Raw genomic sequence first — 18,564 nt, 5'->3', positions numbered from 1 at the left:
AATGAAACACTCTTTCCTGCTGAACCAAGAGACGTCCTTAGAATCCTGTTCAGTGTGCTAAATACCAGTCCATGCAACACTATCAATTAATGAGTAGAGAACTAACCTCTTCATTAAAATCTTTAGGCCATTGGATTAATTTGCCTTCATTTTGTAAAGACCACAAATTATTTAGAGCATCCCACTCCCTGGTGGCTCGGAGGTAAAGAATCCGCCTGCAATGCAGGAGACTCGGGTTTGATTCCTGGGTCTGGAAGATCCCCTGGAGAAGGAAATGGCAACCCACTCCAGTATTCTTGCTTGGGAAATCCCTTAGACAGAGGAGGCTGGTGGGCTACAGTCCATGGGGTGGCAAGAGTCAGATGTGACTTAGCAACTGCGCCACCACCACTCCTTATATGCTTTCCCACCCAGTCAGATCAGAGCAAGGTTTAAGAAAAGAGCCTTTCCTGTCATTATCATTAGCTTTCTCTCCTGCCAGGCTTTGCTCTGCCAATGATCAACTTTCTCTTGAGTCATTTTTTTCTCGCTGCATTCTGTTTTGGGGTTCTGAGTGTATTATGTAAAAAAAGCATATAGGTTTTCTGAACAGTGCCTGTTACACAAAAGTTGCTCAGTAAATACTGTTATTACTGTTTCCATGTGTTTCATCTATCCCCAAATCTCTCTCTCCTGAGTTATAGGCCTGTTGGATCGCTCTGACTACAGATGCCATAGACATTAATTTTATTCAAGCAATTTCTGTTGGAAATCTTGAATGCAGTTAATTTCATTCATTTTATTTCTATCTCTGACTTTTTGATGGCCTAGGCAAAAATATGACATTGATGAGAAAGAGGAAGCATGCCAGTTATTTAAGGAAGAAACTTTACTCTGGGTATTAAAATCAAAAAGAAATTTTTTACAGTAAGGGAGATTGAATGATAGATGTTCTCAAAAATAGTTCTACAACGTGTGAAGTGGCTCTGCATGAAATACAATAGGTAGAATGATTCTAAGGGGGTTAGGTGAACATATCCCTTTGACTTAACTTGATCTAAGGATGGAATATAGCTTACCCAGAAGAAAGCAATAGATTCACAGTCCCTTTACTGTCTTCCCTAAATTACACTTTCCTTGAGCCAGTCTTTCAGGAGAATCTGGATGGCAGATGTACCTTGAAGTAACAGCCTTTGATGAGGTTTTGGAGTGTTATCTTTATTAGCTTCCTATATTGCTGATTAAAAGTTGGTTATTTATATGTGCTTTTGAAACCAGATGAGCCATGGAAGGGTTGATGTTCTGTTACGAGATTGCTGGTGCTGTGAAAATGCTCTTAACTAGCATTTCCCAGGTATAAGGCCACTCTCGTGTCTATGTAGAGAAAAACCATAGTGCCTGTAGGCAAAGCCAGCATTTCAGCAGAAAGCAGCCTTCGTATCCCCTCCAACCATTGAAGGGTATCGTCACTGGGGTCTACAGATGTTCCCCCCCAGATGTGTTCAGAGGACAGTAATTTCCCCCAGGTGTACACAAGCATTTTTAGGTTAACTAATCAGTGTCAACTGCGAAGTGTGACTTGAGTAAAGCTCCTCCTGTGAAACTTAGCAACTCTCTAAAGTTGGAGCATCTCTAATCCACTTTCTCCAGAGGTTCGTCCAATTTGTACCTTTTCTTTGCACTCTATTAATATTCATTATATTTAATAAGTACTATATTGAAAATTTTGAAGGACTTACATTTTATGCACTGTATAGAGCTGTTCCTTGTTAATGAAGATATTCAAAACCATGTTTCAGTGTGGTAGCATAATAAGCTTATCATTAATAAACTCATTTTTCTGCAAAGTACTCCAGCTTAAATTGCTCACATAACTGCCGATTCTTTTCAGTGAGAATTCTGTTCCTTGCATTTTTTTTCACTAATTCCTATGATCCTTGAAATGAAATTTGAATTTGACCAAACGAGAGGAGAATAAAGAATAGGTAGTACCAGTGAGACCCAAGACAGAAAGCAGAACAATCCTCAGTTAACTAGGAGTGATCTAATTCTTCACTTGTGAGTAATGAGCAGTTCTGAGAAGTGACACTTATCCTTTCAGAGAGCTTAAGACGTAGCCATTTCTTCTTACAAGAAACACATATGTACATTATCTCTGCTATGCTAGTTTTTTTTTACGTGTTTACCTTTTGTTTAAATGCGTAATCAAGTTCCTAAGACTGAGCTTGGTATTTCATATAAGAAATAATAATTTAAAATTAATTTTAATTGCATGTGGAGTAAAATTATTGCAGTCCATGGGGTCACAGAGTCGGACACGATTTAGCAACTGAGCAACAGCAACAGATTATTGAATCTTGTGATGACTAAGTAGGGGATTACTGTACCATTATCTCTGCTCCTAGGTATATTTAAATTTTTTCCTTCATAGTCTACACTGCTCAGTAGAAAACTGATATTTAAAACTTTTTGTACAGTGTTGGATGGCATCACCAGCTCAATGGACATGAGTTTGAGCAAACTCCAGGAGATAGTGAAGGACAGGGAAGCCTGGCATGCTGCAGTCCATGGGGTAGCAAAGAGGTGGACACAACTTAGTGACTGAACAACAAGAACTGTATATTTATAAGCGATGATTATCAATAAAATCAGATTTTTCCTTGTCATGTTGGCTGGTTTGGAAAGTTTGTGCCTGTTCCTCACTTTATACAATGCTTCCCACACATCAACCACTAACCAAGCAGTTACAGTCTATTGATTTTGCCTTTATTTTGTATCAGTTAGGTTTATTAGTAAGGTTCTGTATAAGCTTTAAGATATGCGTAACAGTTCTTTACCTTATGGCCTGTTTCCCTCTCTTGTGTCTCTTCCTCTAGAGATATATTGCCATTGGGGAACTGGGGAAAGCTACTGACACGCTAGATTCTACAGGGAAAGTAACAGAAGAAAAACCTTATGGTATGAAGCTCATCATATGTAGTCCTTGTTTCTAATATTTAAAGGAAGTTTCTCTGAATTTGGAATTTAAAAATAAGCCTCTTATGTTTCCGGTGATTTTAATTGTCAGTACATTTCTGTAGGTTAAAAAGGTTGGAAATTGTTTATCACATTGTTGCTTATATGGTATGCCTATTAGTAAAGAATTGCAGTAATTGCCTTTTCCTAGAGTCAATATTTTTTTAACATGCAGAGTTCTTCCGAATAACTCCCTTGGCAAAAACCACTTATACAATAGATAGGATCTAGAACATTCTTCCTAGTCTTAGGTGAAACAAAGCAGAGAAATTCTCTTGCTCTCTTGCTCGATTTTACCTGCATCTTGTCATTGTTATTGTTTTGGTTTTGGTATATATAATTATCTCATAGCTGTTGAAATAAATGTACTAGGTTTAATACTTTAAAATCGATCATATTCCTGTGCTTTTGGAGTATACAAAAAGACATAACAAAAGGAAAGCTATTTCTCTGGAAATAAACAGAATTCACTGAGGCACACTTTAATTTTTCTACCATCCCTTCTTTCACTTCTTTAAGAAAGGATAGATAAATGAAATGGTTTCCTAGCAACTCTCATAGTGCTTAGGCTATTTGTAATGCAGCAGTTGTGGTTTTTGTAACGTCAGTTCACCTAAATTATTATGTCATCAACTGAATTATTTGTAAGCTTTCTATTTTGTTTTGTTTTCTGCCTGTGCTTAATGTTACCTTTTTAAATGTAGCTTTAGGCAGTTTAACATCGGCTTCCCTATGTTTTTGTGTTGAGTGGTCTTAATGTACATTACATATTCCCCCAGTAGAGAGACCAGCCGTCTCCTTGTTCATAATGGCTTCTCTTGTCCTGTTAACATTTATATGTGGCTTAGTATCTTGCATGATTAATCAAGCACCATAATGAAGAGAAAAATCACCAATTTATTTTGAGTCTTTTAAAAAATAAATGTTGAAATCATTATTATTATTATTATTATATGGAATAACAGCATATGCCCACTTAATGGAAACCCAGCCGTAATCTTCAGCCAGAATGCTCGTAAGATTAAAGAGGGCTAGGAGGATGTCAGAGATTTCCAGAGTATCCTACATCGTATGTCAGTTTATATATAGTTAGAAGAATGGTGAAGTGGTAAAGTTGGTGAGAGTCATTGGTTGGATGGGGACAGAAGGAAGTTTGTTAAAAAAAGATCTAGGTTTCTGGGTTTTAAAACTGTTACATGATGGTGCAGTTCTTTGAGTAGGGAATATTACAAGAGGACCAGGGTAATGAACCAGTTAAATATACACTGGTAGGAAGGACTACCCTGAAGCATTTTGGAATTTTTAAAAACTATACTTTGTATTGTATCATTTATGACCTTACTTACCTTAAGGAAAGTAAGTTAGTGTGTTAAAATCATCTCTTTATAATCTTGAAATCTGAGAATCTAAGAAACGAAACAACTTTTCTTTAGGCCCTCAAAAGGAGAGCTCCCTATAGTTGACTGAACACTGTAGTCCCAGAAAATGAGAGCTCAGAGAGTTTTGCTGATTGACATGATTTTTCGGTATGATCGTGGTAAGTCAGCATAGTTTGTCATCTGTTTAAGCTGCACAGCGGGTACCAAGGGGGAAATAAATATAAAACCTCCCTTGTATCCTTAAGAAACTTGTGTCGTATGGAGAACTAGGACCTGTGTTCTCAACCCTCTGAGACTTAATCCTAAGACCTGTAACCGGTATTTTGTAATGCCTTCTTTATTATGCTGAAATAAAACTCAGAGGTTTTCTCCCCTACCTACACATTAAAAAAAAAAAAATCAATGTACTATAGTAAATGGACTATAAAGAAGAAATAAAGGGAATTTATAGTAAAATAGTCACATCAGTATGTAAGTGCACAGATATTACTACACTGAAAGTCTTCATGAAGTAATCAGATACATATATATGACAGATGCTCACACATCAGTCACTGTGAATGCCACAAGTCAAATGCAGACAGACAGGTGTGTTGTGTTCATGACTCAGTACTGGAAAGTTCAGTATCTCCTTGTGGGAGCGACTGAAGGAGAGAGTGATTTGGGGGCTTCCGCAGTGGCTCAGTGGTAAAGAATCCGCCTGCAGTGCAGGAGATGCAGGTTCAGTCCCTGGGTCTGGAAGATCCCCTGGAGAAGGAAAGGAAGCTCTCTCCAGTATCCTTGCCTGGGAAATCCCATGGACAGAGGCGGCAGGTGGGCTACAGTCCATGGGGTCGCAAAAGAGTCACATGCAACTTGGCAACTAAGCAACAAGACTGTACAAAAAATTCTGTATTTAAGTGGAAAATGGACTTCGATTCTAGCCTAAATGAAGTGAAAGTCGCTCAGTTGTGTCTGACTCTTTGCGACCCTGTGGACTAGACAAGCCATGGAATTCTCCACGCCAGAATACTGGAGTGGGCAGCCTTTCCCTTCTCCGGGGGATCTTCCCAACCCAGGGATCGAACCCCGGTCTCCTGCATTGCAGGCGGATTCTCTTTACCACCTGAGCCACAAGGGAAGCCCAGCGCTAGCCTAAAGTAACTCTAAACAGAAGGTTGCCCACTGGAGCATCTGGCAGCTGCCCGGCACTCGTGCAGAGTGTGGACAGCTCCTCGCTGTGCTGCCCATGCACGTCACAGGCGCTCTGGCGTCTCTGGGCCTCCTATTAAGTGCTGCTGCTGTTGCTGCCCACCAGTCATCACAGCAATAAAAAATACAGCTTTTAATTGACCCGTTGAAAACAGCCACCATCTGGGTAAAACAAGGGGTTATGCAGTAAATGGCACCTGAATGACCTTGGGTCACTTTATCCTATCTAGACAAATTACTATTTTTAGCCATACAAAATGAGTCTCTAGCTCAGACTCAACCTTCAAACCCTATTAATAGGGCCCTTTTATTATCTATCCTGACACCTTCTGTTATTTCTAAATAGTATTTTTTGCCATTTATTTAATATATTTTTATATATTAATTCCTAAGCTGGGCTGAGACCATGTCTCTCTTGGTTTTTGATGCTTAGAGCAATGCGTGGCATGTAGAATAAAGTATTTAGTGGGTATGAATAAACCAGGCTGGTGATAGAGGCCTTGAAAAGACTGCAGGGAAGTCCCAGGAAAGACAAAGCATCTTCCTACCTTCTGCTGCTCTTTTCTCAGCCACAGTTAGGTATTACATTTCAGGTACAGTGTGTCTCTGAGGATACATGGCTCCAGTGTGCTCATCTGTTCTTCAGGGAGCTCAGGACATTGAGGCTGTGGCTTCCCAAGCTGTATTGGAGGTGAGCCAAGCTTCTGGGACGGCCTTACTGCTCTGGTGATGGGAATAGCTTTTTTCTATGCCTCCTGTGGCTTTGTTACTGGGAGGCAAGAAATGTAAACTGTAAGGGCCATCTCTTGCTAATCCTCTGTTCTAAATACCATCACCTCTTGGTCCTGTAATAGAATGTTGCCAGTTCTTCTCGAATGGATGCTGCTAATGTTGTATCTGATGCAAGTGGTTCCTCCTGGATTGTGGTCTGGCTTGCCCACATTTCCTAGAGGAAGCTAAAAAGTTAAATTGGGTCTCCAGTTGTCATTTAAACAAATAAGGCACACACTGTATTGGGGCTAGGGTGTAGCTGTGCATCAGTCATCCCATGGTACCTTTTATTTATACTGAAACTTTTTTCTTATAAAGTGTTATGCAAATAAAGGAAAGTGAAGAAAGTGTAAGTTTACAACTTAATGAACTATCAGAAAACAAACATCCATGCAGCTCCCAGTCTAGTCAAGAAATAGAGGGGGCTGCCTTGGTGGTCCAGTTGTTAAGAACCCGCCTTGTGGTGAGGGATGACCCGTTTGATCCCTGGTCTGGGAAGATTCCACATGGCATGGGGCAACTAAGCCCTTGAGACCCAACTACTGAGCCCACACTCCAGAGCCCAGGAGCCACAACTACTGAACCTATATGCCTCAGCTACTGAAGCCCACTCGCTCTAGAGCCTGCGGAACGAGAGAAGCCACCACAGTAAGAAATCCACACAGCAGCTAGAGAGTAGCCTCCATTTGCCACAACTAAAGAAAGCCCGTGTGTAGCAGTGAAGACCCAGCACAGCAAAAATATAAATAAATATTTTAAATCCTTAAAAAAAAGAAAAATCCTTAGAAGCCCCCTTCCTGCCCCATCCCAGTGACTATAACATCTCTCTTTTCTAAATATAACTACTATTCTAACATCCAACACTTTGCTGATAATCCTAAAACTATAGTATAGCTTTGCCTATGCTGCTGTGTGAAAAAGATATGTATAGTTACATGTGCTAAGTTGCTTCAGTCGTGTCTGACTCTGTGACCCTTTGGACAGTAGTCCACCAAAGCCTCTGTCCATGGGATTCTCCAGGCAAGAATACTGGAGTGGGTTGCCATGCCCTCCTCCAGGGGATCTTTCCAGCCCTGGGATCGAACCTGCCTCTCTTACATCTCCTGCATTGGCAGGTGAGTTCTTATATGACTAGCGCCACCTGGGAAGCCCATATATGTACGCATATATAGACATTTATGTGGGCTTCCAGGTAGCATCAGTGGTAAAGAAGCCACCTGCGAATTCAGGAGACCTAAGAGATGCAGGTTTGATCCCTGGGTTGGGAAGATCCCCAGGAGGAGGGCTTGGCAACCCACTCCAATATTCTTGCCCGGAGAATCCCCATGGACAGAGGACGCTGGCAAGCTACAGTCCATAGGGTTGCAAAGAGTCGGACCTGACTAAAGTGACTTAGCACCCACACACTCATACATTTATGTGCATCTATGTAAAATATGTAGAGAGATGTGTGTGTGTATACATACATATTCTTCTGTCATGAGATACTTGTGTTGACTCCAGGGTGAGACTTTATGAATAAGGCTGCTATGTCCTTATGAATAAAGCTGCTATTTTATGCCTGTCTTTTGATAGACATGTGCAATAATTTCTCCTTGATATATACCCAAGTGGGATTGCTGGATCATAGGGTAAGTGCATATTTTACTGTACCAGAAATTGACAAGTAATGCTTAAAGTGGTTGTACAACCTTGCTTTTCTACCAGCAGTGTATAAGCGTTCTACTTGTACCACACCCTTGGCAGCACATGGTAATGAGTAGTGTTTTTCGTTTGGGCCATTCTGATCAGTAGGTCATGGTGTTTCATTGTGGCTTTAATTTCATTACTAATGAGATTCAGCTCAAACCGTAAAGAATCTGCCTGCAATGCAGGAGACCAGGGCTTGATCCGTGGGTCAGAAAGATTCTCTGCAGAAGAAATGGCAACCCACTCCAGTATTCTTGCCTGGAGAATCCCATGGACAGAGAAGCCTGGCAGGCTACAGTCCGTGGGGTCGCAAAGAGTCAGACACAACTGACCAACTAACACACACCATGAGATTCAGCAGTATTATCATGTGTTTTTTGGGTACTAAGCCATCTTTGTTTATTGTCCAGGTCTCTTGCCCACTTCTTTGTTTTGTTTCTTCTTTCATTCGCTATTGAGTCACTTTTTTTTTTTTTTAAAGATTGATTTGTATGAGTTTTATGGAAAAAAAAAAACAATTCTGGATATGTGCTCTTCTGTTTGATCACGTGTGTTACAGATATTGTCTTCTCTGTAGCTTGTCTTTTACAAAACTCTCTTAGCTGTGTCTTTTGGAAAACAGAAGTTGCTGATTTTACTTTAGTCTGTGGTTAATTTTTTAGCGTCCTGTTTAAGAAAACTTTTCCCATGCCAAAAGCATTAAGATATTTTTCTACATTCTGGCAGCTTTATTGCTTTGCCTTTCATATTACATCTACAGTCTACCGTTTTTTCTGTGTGGATATCCAGTTCACTCAGCACTTTTCCCCGCTACCTTGTTTCTTGGATCACAAATCAAGCATCTTATAAGCGTGGGTTTCTTTGGAATCTGTTTTGTTGCATTTGGTCTGTTTATCCTTGTGTTAACACCAAACTATGTTAATTGCTGTAGAATAAGTCTTGTTATCTGAAAGAGCAAATTTTGTGCCTTATTTTTATAGATTTTTTTCTATAGGCTTTTTAGTTTTCTTATCAAAGTAAGGAAATTGCTTTCTATTCCTAATTTGCCATTTGTTTGTTTTTTTAATCATGAACAACTACTGAATTTTATAAAAAAAATTTTTTTTGTTGCATAGGCTTTCTGTCTGGTGATTCAAGCATCAAATAAATGATTCCTAGGTGACCAGGAATGCTCTTATGACCTTGAGATTCTATTATTCCTCAGCAAATTAAATTCAACAAGAATGTCTCGAGCACTATCTTAATTGTGTGCATTATATAAGAAGAAAAGCTTAGGAGATTAGAATTCCATTGTTGAGATAATACGTACATATATATATATATATAATAGCTGTTAAAAATTGTGAATGATTAATTGCAGAATGAACAGCAAAACCATACCTGCCTAGGATGTTAAGTCAGAAGGCGACACCATGGCAGAAGTAGAATGAGAAAGAATACATCTCGTCACCTTGTGTGGGACAAGATCAGTAAATGAGTCACCCAGGCAGGACAGGGGAATTGGCCTTGGCAGAAATGTCAGTAAAGAGACCAGCTTGGTGGAACTAGAAAGCTGTTTGCTCTTCTTTTTAAAATGTATGGATGACTAAATTATGAACTGTAGCAATTTTATCAGCAGTGGCATTTCTTTCAGCAATTACCAACATGGTGGAATCATTGGCTCTCTAGATTTGGAAGTCTTGCATAACTAAAATATCAACAGTAATTATGTCTTAATGTTTCAAGAGAGTAAACATTTTTCATGGAAAAAAATCCTCATTCATATCATGTGATACATCTGTTTGTAAAACAATTTGAACAAAATGGGCATTTCAGCTCTACCTTTTTGGAGCTGCTAGGTGCTATTCTTTTGAGTTTTGTAGGTGTTCTCTATTTGAGTCTTGTAGATTCTGGTCTTTTGTTCATATTTAGCTCATAAGGATCAAGGTCACACAGAGATTAAAGCTCTGTTGCTGCACTGATATTAAAATCTGGACAGTGTTCCTTCCTTGCTGTCTTTTAATTTTTATTCTGGTGTTAGTACAGTAGTTCAAAACACAACAATTAGTTTTTGTTTAATATTGTTCAAATAAGATCAAATGCAACATGTATATACCAGGATAAAAAGTTCAAGTAAATTTCCTACAGAGTGAAATAGAAGACTAATTTCTTTACATTGACTATAATTTATAGAAGTTATAAAATATTTCTGTAACCTAGTTTTTTACTGAATATGAAATTTGTATAATTGAATTTCAGTGTGTTAGTTTCCAGTTGTTAAAATTATAGAACAGTATTTTAATATTGCATCATTTTGTTTGAAAGAGTATCAAACAAAAGCTGAAAACATGACTTAAGACAGATAAAGTCTTTGTTATGTATTGGGATGGCCAAAAAGTTCATTCAAGTTTTCCATAACATCAAAACCCAAACCAACCCAATATATTTCCTTTCTTACACTGGCTTATTTTTGAGACCAGACTCCTGACTGAAATTCTAAGAGCAGTGAAGGGAGGGAAGGAGACAGATAAATACAGCTTTATTTGGGGACAGAGTTAACATGTGAGTGTAGGAAATTCATACTATGCCATACAGACAACAGTTTCAAATCTATCAGGTAAAATTTTAAATGTGATTGGTATTTGATAGCTTTCAATAATTTACTTAGTTATTTATAATATCGGAACCCTGGAAAACGTTAGATATAACTTTGTAGGTATTTTTCTACTTAATTTGTGATCACATTATTTTTGATCACTGCAGGACCATTTCTGTAGCTAATGCAGCATTTTTCTTAGGTCTTCTGAAGGCCCTAGTGAGTATGTAGTAATGCACATAAAATGATTGGATTCTTTTTAATGGAGAAAAAAATGAAGCATAGGAAGTTGAATTTAGTCTTAATATTGGACAGTATAAGACTTTCCCCCTTTTATCTCTTTATTGTGTATTTTATCTATCTCAACAAGGTAGAATTTGACCTACAAAATGGATACTGTAATAAGTGCTTTGTTGAATTTTTTTTTTTTTTCAATTTTCAGAGTTGTTAGTACTGTGAAAATAGCATATGTACTTCTGTGATTGTTTTAGTGTCACTTTTTTGGGTTCATTTTTGGCAGATAAAATAACACAAGAAGATATTGAAAGCATTCTACAGAAATTCACTGGGAATATAATGCAAGTACCTCCCCTGTAAGTTCAATTGTTGAATTTGAATAAATGTTTAATTTTATTTTCCAGTGGCTGACATCGCGTTAATGAAGAAAAAGGAGAGGGGCTTCCTTTTACTTTACGGCATGGCACGTTTTAGACCTAGCAACTGATCAAGTGAGGTGACCCTGATTCAGACAGGATACAGAGCCTCTGATGTCTTTAAGAGGAGCCTGGTGGGCTCCAGTCGTGGGGTCACAAAGAGTCAGACACGACTGAGCACAGCACATACACGCATGGGGTGCAGTCTCCTTTGTCCCTGGATATTGCCCCAGCCTAACATCTGTGCTCTTCCAGGGTTTGTTGGTCTTCTGATTCTACCTGTAGTCATCAGGGCAATTACAGAGAGCAGAAGACGTGTTGCTTTTCCCAGAACAGCAGGAAAAGAGACCAGTCCCGTCTGGTACAGGCATCAGAGTTATGCTTTAGAGTCCAGTTGACACTTCCTGTCCGGTGTTGGGACCATTCTTTTTGGGCCCAGAGTCTTATATTTCACAATTCTCTGCAACAAATGAAACAGATGAGAATTATAACTTATTAAAAATATATTGACTTACCACCTAAGCCATATTTTTGTGCACATTATAATTTCAAGCAAATTGCTTCCTTTTTTTTCAAATGGCATATAGAATGTGTCAGGATATGTTACTAAAAATTATTTTAGAATTTTGTTTTTTAAAATCTTAGTTTTTTTTAAGAACACTGAAATATCTATGGGGAAATGTTTCTTTATAATTTTGCCTCAAATGGGAAGAGTTAGAAATTGTAGCAGGATCTAAACAAACATTATTTTGGATCACTATTGTTAAGATGTAGTAAACATTTATATATTTAAGAATCGTCTTAGGATTTTCTTCCCTGTGATTGTTCCAAGGATTTTTGTGGACTAATCACACTTAATCACACAAAGTTAAGTGCTGTTAAGTAGATTATTTGCTTATTTTTTCTTTGGAAACATTTTGGTAACTTTTATATGAAAATGAATATAGTTACAATGGAAATACATTGTTTCAAGGAAATATAGCTGAGATCATTGTTACTGGATGCCTTGTACCCTTTACCCAGAATGAGGACCAGTGAAGACATGAATAGACCTTCTCCAGGAAGATGGTTAAAGAGGAATATTGACAACATTGCTCACTGAGTGCCAGAATGAACTGTATTAGCCTCAAAGATATTTAGGATCTCTATCCCCGACACCAGTGTGGAGTAGATTAGGAGAAAAAAGAGTTCATTCTTAGAAGGATTTTCAGTTGAAAAGGCTGCTAATCATCTTCTCTTTCCACGCTGTAATCTAGAATTATTCTCTCCCATTTCTCAATCTCTCTCTATTCTTGCTCCCTTCTTCTCTCTCTGTCTCCCTCCTCTACTTTGCAAGCTATTCTGCATTGAAGAAAGATGGCCAGAGGCTTTCAGCTTTGATGAAGAGAGGTGAAGAAGTGGAAGCAAAGCCCGCCAGGCCAGTTACTGTATACAGTCTCTCCCTTCAGAAATTCCAGCCACCATTTTTCACACTAGGTAAGATGGAGAAATCGGAAATCGTTTGTATTTACATGTGCCTTTATTTTATAGTTGGCTACTTTTCTGTAATTTTAATGGATCCCGAGGATATTGGAAATTTTTTAAAGTTTGAATTTAAAGAAGGTTAGAATTTGTTAATAACTTTTTGACAACACATATGATGAGAATACCTATGGCTCTATAGGGGTTCAGAGTTGTCCTAAATCATCTGAGTTTCTTATATTACCTTACTATAAAGTTGTAAGTAACATGCTTTGGATCTCTATAGAGAAGAGTAGGTAAGGAATACGTATTTTCAAAATTTTGTATTTTCTATTTTATTGTATTATGAACACTTGTTTCCCATTTTGGCTAGTACCTGATAGTTTATACTCAGTATTTTTAATTAACATTTATTTGTCCTTTTAAAACAATGCTTTTTCAGTTTTTGAACAAGAAATTCTAAAAGTTGAGTGATTATTCTTTCTCTTTGTCACCAGGAAATTACTGCTAAAGATCATGAACATGTAGGAGTAATGGGTAATGCAGAAATGTATTCCTGGACATGTGGTCAAGTTTAATTCAAATTAACAAATTGAATTTATCTAAAATCCATATTTGAAACAAATTTAAAACCCAAAAAGGCTTTTTCTATTGTTTGAAAATTTTATGATCTCCTGGCTAAAGCCCTGAATGTGTAAGAGTTGTGAAAAATCAAAAGCTGTAGTTCTTCTTAATCTTCAATCTCCCTGAAATTGACCCTGTTCTTAATTTCATGGTGCATTCTGAATAGGTTGACTTTTAGAAGTAATTTCCCAAATCTTTTTTTCTAAACTTTGTTGCTCTTTTTTCTCTTTTTGACATTATTATTTAATGTAAGTTCCTGTAGATTGTGAGTTTTGTACAATTTTTTTAGGAAGTCACTCCTTAAGTTTACTGATTCTAAAATATTAGACAAACAATGAAACAAATATGCTAAAAAGTGTTTTACTATGTTCCATGAAAAAGCAGCAGCTGTTTTGGCAAAGCAGATATTATCTATGAAAGTAAAAAAAAAAAAAAACCCTCAAATTTTTCCAGTTGCGTTTGTTCATTGGAGTTTATAGTAGGCCACATTTGACTCTTTTCATCAAAGTCAAATAGAGCAAGAATGTAGCACAGCTCCAATTGGTCCTAGTGCTCATTTTTTTTTTTTTAATCTCAGCAGTGGCTCCCACCTTGAGCTGATGGGGAAAAAAAGAAATTAAAATACCTAGGTGGGAAATTTTGATTAATTCCCTCAAATAACTTTATTTGTATGCTAAGCTAGAAACAGATGGAATGTGGTCTTTTTGTGTGGAAATACAGTTCTTTTCAGGATGTCTTGTGGATGAATAAAAATAATCCAGAGCCTTGCTCTTAACCAATAAACGTGTATTATACTGGCTAAGCTAAGAAGCTGTTTAGACATGCAGTCAGTTCTGGTACATTGTGTAATTTTAAGTTATTTCATGATTTTTTTTCAGGAATATTTCCAAAAGAACATTTAAATATGCTGAGTTCTCTCTGTAATATATTACCCCAAACATAATTCCTGCCACTGAAAAGGGAATTTTTGTTTGTTTGTTTGTTGTATTTTTTGAGTATGTAAATCTGGAAATATTTTTAAAATCTACAGCTTATGATAGCAAGGCTGAGATGTTTAACCATTTGAAACCTATTAAATGAATAAGATGTGCAGATCTGAAAAATGTTTTTTTAAGTCTGCAGCTCATGATAGCAAAGCTGAGATTTCTGACTATTTAAAACCTATTAAATGAACAAGGCTGAAGTATTAAAGTGGTATGACTTGCCATGTAATTTAAAACATGCTCATGAGTTTCTGCTATTTGCTTTCTCCACACTCTGACTTTTCAGTCTCACACATATGCTGCTGGATGAATAATTTATGTTTTAGCACATAAATATTTTATCACACGATTGTTTGCATAGTACATTTTTACATTTGTTTAGGGGCATCATTTCTATGTAAAGTGGATTTCATAGGAGCTTAGCAATTCACCATGTCACTATTAACATTCCAGATGTCGAATGTGGAGGAGGTTTTTATATCAGAAGCTTGGTCAGTGACATTGGCAAAGGTAAGCATAAAGATGAATTATGAATTACCATTTAGAGAGTAGTATTCCTTTTTGATGGGAAAAAGGAATTTTCCATTTTTCACGTCTCTGAGTACTGGCCTTAGGAGCTGTGCCAGTACTGTGCCAGTACTGAAGGCTGTGCTTTCAGCCTTAAAAGCATTCTAGGTTTATGGCAGACAATTAGCAGCATCCACAGCTGCAGTGAAATGCTTGTAATGGAAGGGAGGAGAAAAAGAGGAACAGAAAATGAAGATGTGAATAGTGAATCTAAGGACCAACATTTTTTTTTTTTTTCAAGCATAAAATGTTTTAACTCAAAAGTAGGGACAAAAAGAAAAGATTACTCCTCTAAAAAAAAATTTTGTTTTCATTGGTACATGTCAAATTTTTTCAAACAACCTAGAAGCCATCGTTTTACTAACAACTGGGGAGTTGGCGATCTGGCCCTGCCATTGGCTGGCTGTGGTGTTGTCGGACAGGCCTCATTACCTCATCTGCAAAGTGAGAGTAGTATTACCTCAGGAGGTTGCTTCATGGGTTAAATAAGAAAAGTGAGTGCCAGTTCCTTCTAACTTTAAACCAGTTTATTAGGTGAGCTATTAAATATTATTTGGCTACTTAATCATTTCTTACTCTCAAGGCTTCTGGTTATTATTTTGGATGATTACCACATTACATTTAGGGTAGTTTTGAAATGTTTGAATTGAGTCCCTCAGTCATTTGAAAAATGATAGACAATGAAATACTAAATCATTTATCATGCATTTTCTTTTTCCTTTTTGTTGCCACAGAACTCTCTTCCTGTGCCAATGTGCTAGAGCTGACGCGAACCAAGCAGGGACCATTCACCCTGGAGGAGCATGCCCTGCCCGAGGACAAGTGGACGATTGATGACATTGCACAGTCTCTCGAGCGGTGCTCATCTCTTTTCCCAGCAGAGCTGGCACTTAAAAAATCAAAACCTGAGGAGTCTAATGAGCAAGTTTTGAGCTGTGAGTATATAACTCTGAATGAGACAAAGGGAGAAGACGATGTAATTAAGACACTTTAAGACTGGCTTGGGATTGCTATCATTTCCTGGTTGACATTTGAATCCTGTGTGCAGAATGACAGGCTTCGTGCAAAAGACAAATGATACCTATGGGTTTTCTTCTTTTTTTGCATGAAGAAAAATGTCCATCATTTATGGTTTCTATGGTGCACAGTTTATTTGCTGTACATTATAAATAGCCCTGCACGTGTTCATTTCTTGCTGTACTATAGAATATTGTCATGCTCTTAGATCACATTCAGGAAAAGCAACTTTCTGATTTTGATCTCTCTTAAAAGTCTTCTCGTATGAAAAAGTTGACCATATTTTCTAATCAGAGGGGAAAAATAATGAGCTACATGTTTCTTTGGTGTCATGAAGTGAATGTATATTTGTTTCTTTGACTTTACTTTGGCTTCCTGGTGGCTCTGGTTATTGAAACTCCTTATCTATGTTTGAAAAAGCCATTATTTAACTCTTACGTTTTAGAGAGTTTATGATTATTAAGAACCTTTCTTTAATAATGTTATACTTATCTTGGTAATAGCTGTGATTGTTTAGATCTTGGAAACCAATAAACTTTTATAATACATATTTGTAAATGAACCAAATCATTGCTGCTACCACTAATGGAATGTAAAGAGAAAACTAAATGTTTAATTAAATTCACCTCTGCTCTACCATTAGCATAGGACTGCTCCTATGGCTTATGTTTCGGCAGCTATGAGATGTTCTCCTGGTAATCAATACAGTTGATCACCCCGTGCCAATATACTAAATAACCTAATTTTTTTTTAATTAAGCTAAAAAATGTGTCTTCAATTAAAAACTTCTTTATTTTTTAGTATTTATTTATACCTTTTTCTAGGGTATCAAGCCCCTGGTAATTTGTTTTCAGTTTGCTTTTTCAAGTGATGTTTACAAACGCTGAGGTTTGCCCTATATTTGCAGTTTATCCCTTCTCTTTAAATGTTTAAAAACAGTTGTTCTCAAACATTTTCATTCAAGTGGCCTACTGACAGGTCCCTGTCCCTCTTTAGCATAGTTTTGAAAACAGTCACATTCCAAAAGAATAAATTTCGTATGTAATGAGTGCTTCATACTTTTGTTATGGGAAAGCAATATATAATGCAGCCAGTCTGTTCAAATCCCACTGCATTTATTCAAATAAATATAGTTTCAAAGGGAAGAGTTGTTAAATTTTCATCAAATAAGAATTTTTAGATTTTTATGGATTGTCTTTCTTGCAAAGGTGGTTGTTTTGTAACCTCTAACCTCGAAATTTTAAATATGTAAAGAAAAATGGTCGTATTTATGGTGAACCTTATATAAACTCAGTCTAAAAAGTTATATGCTTCAGTAGAGCACTTTCAGCATATTGTCAACATTTTTAAAACGAAAATGTTAGAGCTTTCTTAAGTGACACAGAAAATGATAAGGAAAAGAGCTAGTTATCATAATGCCTTAAATAAAACTTCAGACATACAGAGTTGTAAATGGAAACTTTTCCAGCTTTGCTTGTTCGTGTCTAGTGCCCTGCGGTTTGTGTAACCAAAGGTGGCCGTGGTTGCCTCTTCCTGTTGGAATGGGACGGGTGACAGTCCGCCTTCACACGTTGCCTGGTAAGGAATAGAAAGCACCTGGGGCACCTTGGCTCTGTTTTGCAACTTAAATTTTGGCGTGTATAGTTTGCTAATGGTAAAGCGTGTAAATGTTTCAAAAAGACAAATGACTTTCTGAAACGGTAACTGATCTTTTTCTTTTATTGAAAACACTGAAGAAAATTTTGCCAAATGGAAAAATTACCCATAATCCTCCCCACCCTGATATAGTGACTTCAGAACTTTCATTTTGTATTACTCTTTTTTAAACTATATTTTATTTCATATTATTTGACTATTTGTATTTAGTTTTGATAATGATTATTTAATCTTTTTACTTTATTTAAACCATTTCCCTATTGCTAAATTCTTAGGTTATTTTCAGTTTTATTAAGAGAAGTTCCTGGAAGTGGAATTATTAAATGAAGTAATATAAACAGTATTATGGTTCTTAATAAGTTTGCCTTATTGCTTTCCCAGAGAGTTGTAACATTTTATAGTGTTACCATTTGAATATATCAGTTCACCAGAAGTTTACAGCTTTGGGTGGGGGTTTTATATGATATTGTTGCTAATTTATTAAGTTAAAAGAGTTCAAAATTGCTGATTTACCTCTGTGTGACTTTTTCATATACTTTGTCACTTGTATAAATAAATGTCTTAATGGTTTCTTTATACATTTGTGTGAGTTATTTGTGCAGTAAATACTTGGTAGAAGTATTTTCGTGGTCTGTTGTCTTATTTTAGTTTCATTTTTCATTTTTACTGACTAAATTTGCTAACTAATTTTAAGAATTCTTTTATAGTTGCCAGATTTATGAGTATGAAGTTAAAATTTATTGAAAATTAAAAACATTAACTTTCATAAGCAGCTGTAACTGATCAAGATGCTCTAAAAAGTTTGACTCATCCATAAAATGAATTAGTTTTCTCCTGAGTCTGGTATTTATGTACCAATTGCTTTGTTTTTTTCACTTCAGTCAAAATATTAAAGAAATATCTGTGCCTATGTATTTCATGTCATAATAAAGTTGTCTTATTTGTAAGAAAACGTGTTAGAAATTTCTGAAAATGCTTCACACCTGGAATATACAGATCATTTT

At 36.8% G+C, this 18,564-nt stretch overlaps 1 protein-coding gene across 2 annotated transcripts in view; it reads left to right on the top strand.

Moving 5' to 3' along the window:
• TRUB1 (TruB pseudouridine synthase family member 1) overlaps window positions 1-18,181 on the top strand; it is a 32,183-nt gene extending 14,002 nt beyond the window's left edge. For both annotated transcript variants that reach the window (XM_018041656.1, XM_018041655.1), the window contains exons 4-8: window positions 2,856-2,937; window positions 11,120-11,192; window positions 12,589-12,728; window positions 14,774-14,830; window positions 15,622-18,181. In XM_018041656.1, coding sequence (XP_017897145.1) covers window positions 2,856-2,937; window positions 11,120-11,192; window positions 12,589-12,728; window positions 14,774-14,830; window positions 15,622-15,881 — 612 coding nt within the window. In that variant the 3' untranslated portion in view covers window positions 15,882-18,181. The remainder of the gene's footprint in view (window positions 1-2,855; window positions 2,938-11,119; window positions 11,193-12,588; window positions 12,729-14,773; window positions 14,831-15,621) is intronic.

This window comes from Capra hircus, chromosome 26, assembly GCF_001704415.2.
Source record: "Capra hircus breed San Clemente chromosome 26, ASM170441v1, whole genome shotgun sequence".
Lineage (NCBI taxonomy): Eukaryota > Metazoa > Chordata > Mammalia > Artiodactyla > Bovidae > Capra > Capra hircus.
This window is presented reverse-complemented; position numbering and strand designations above follow the sequence as displayed.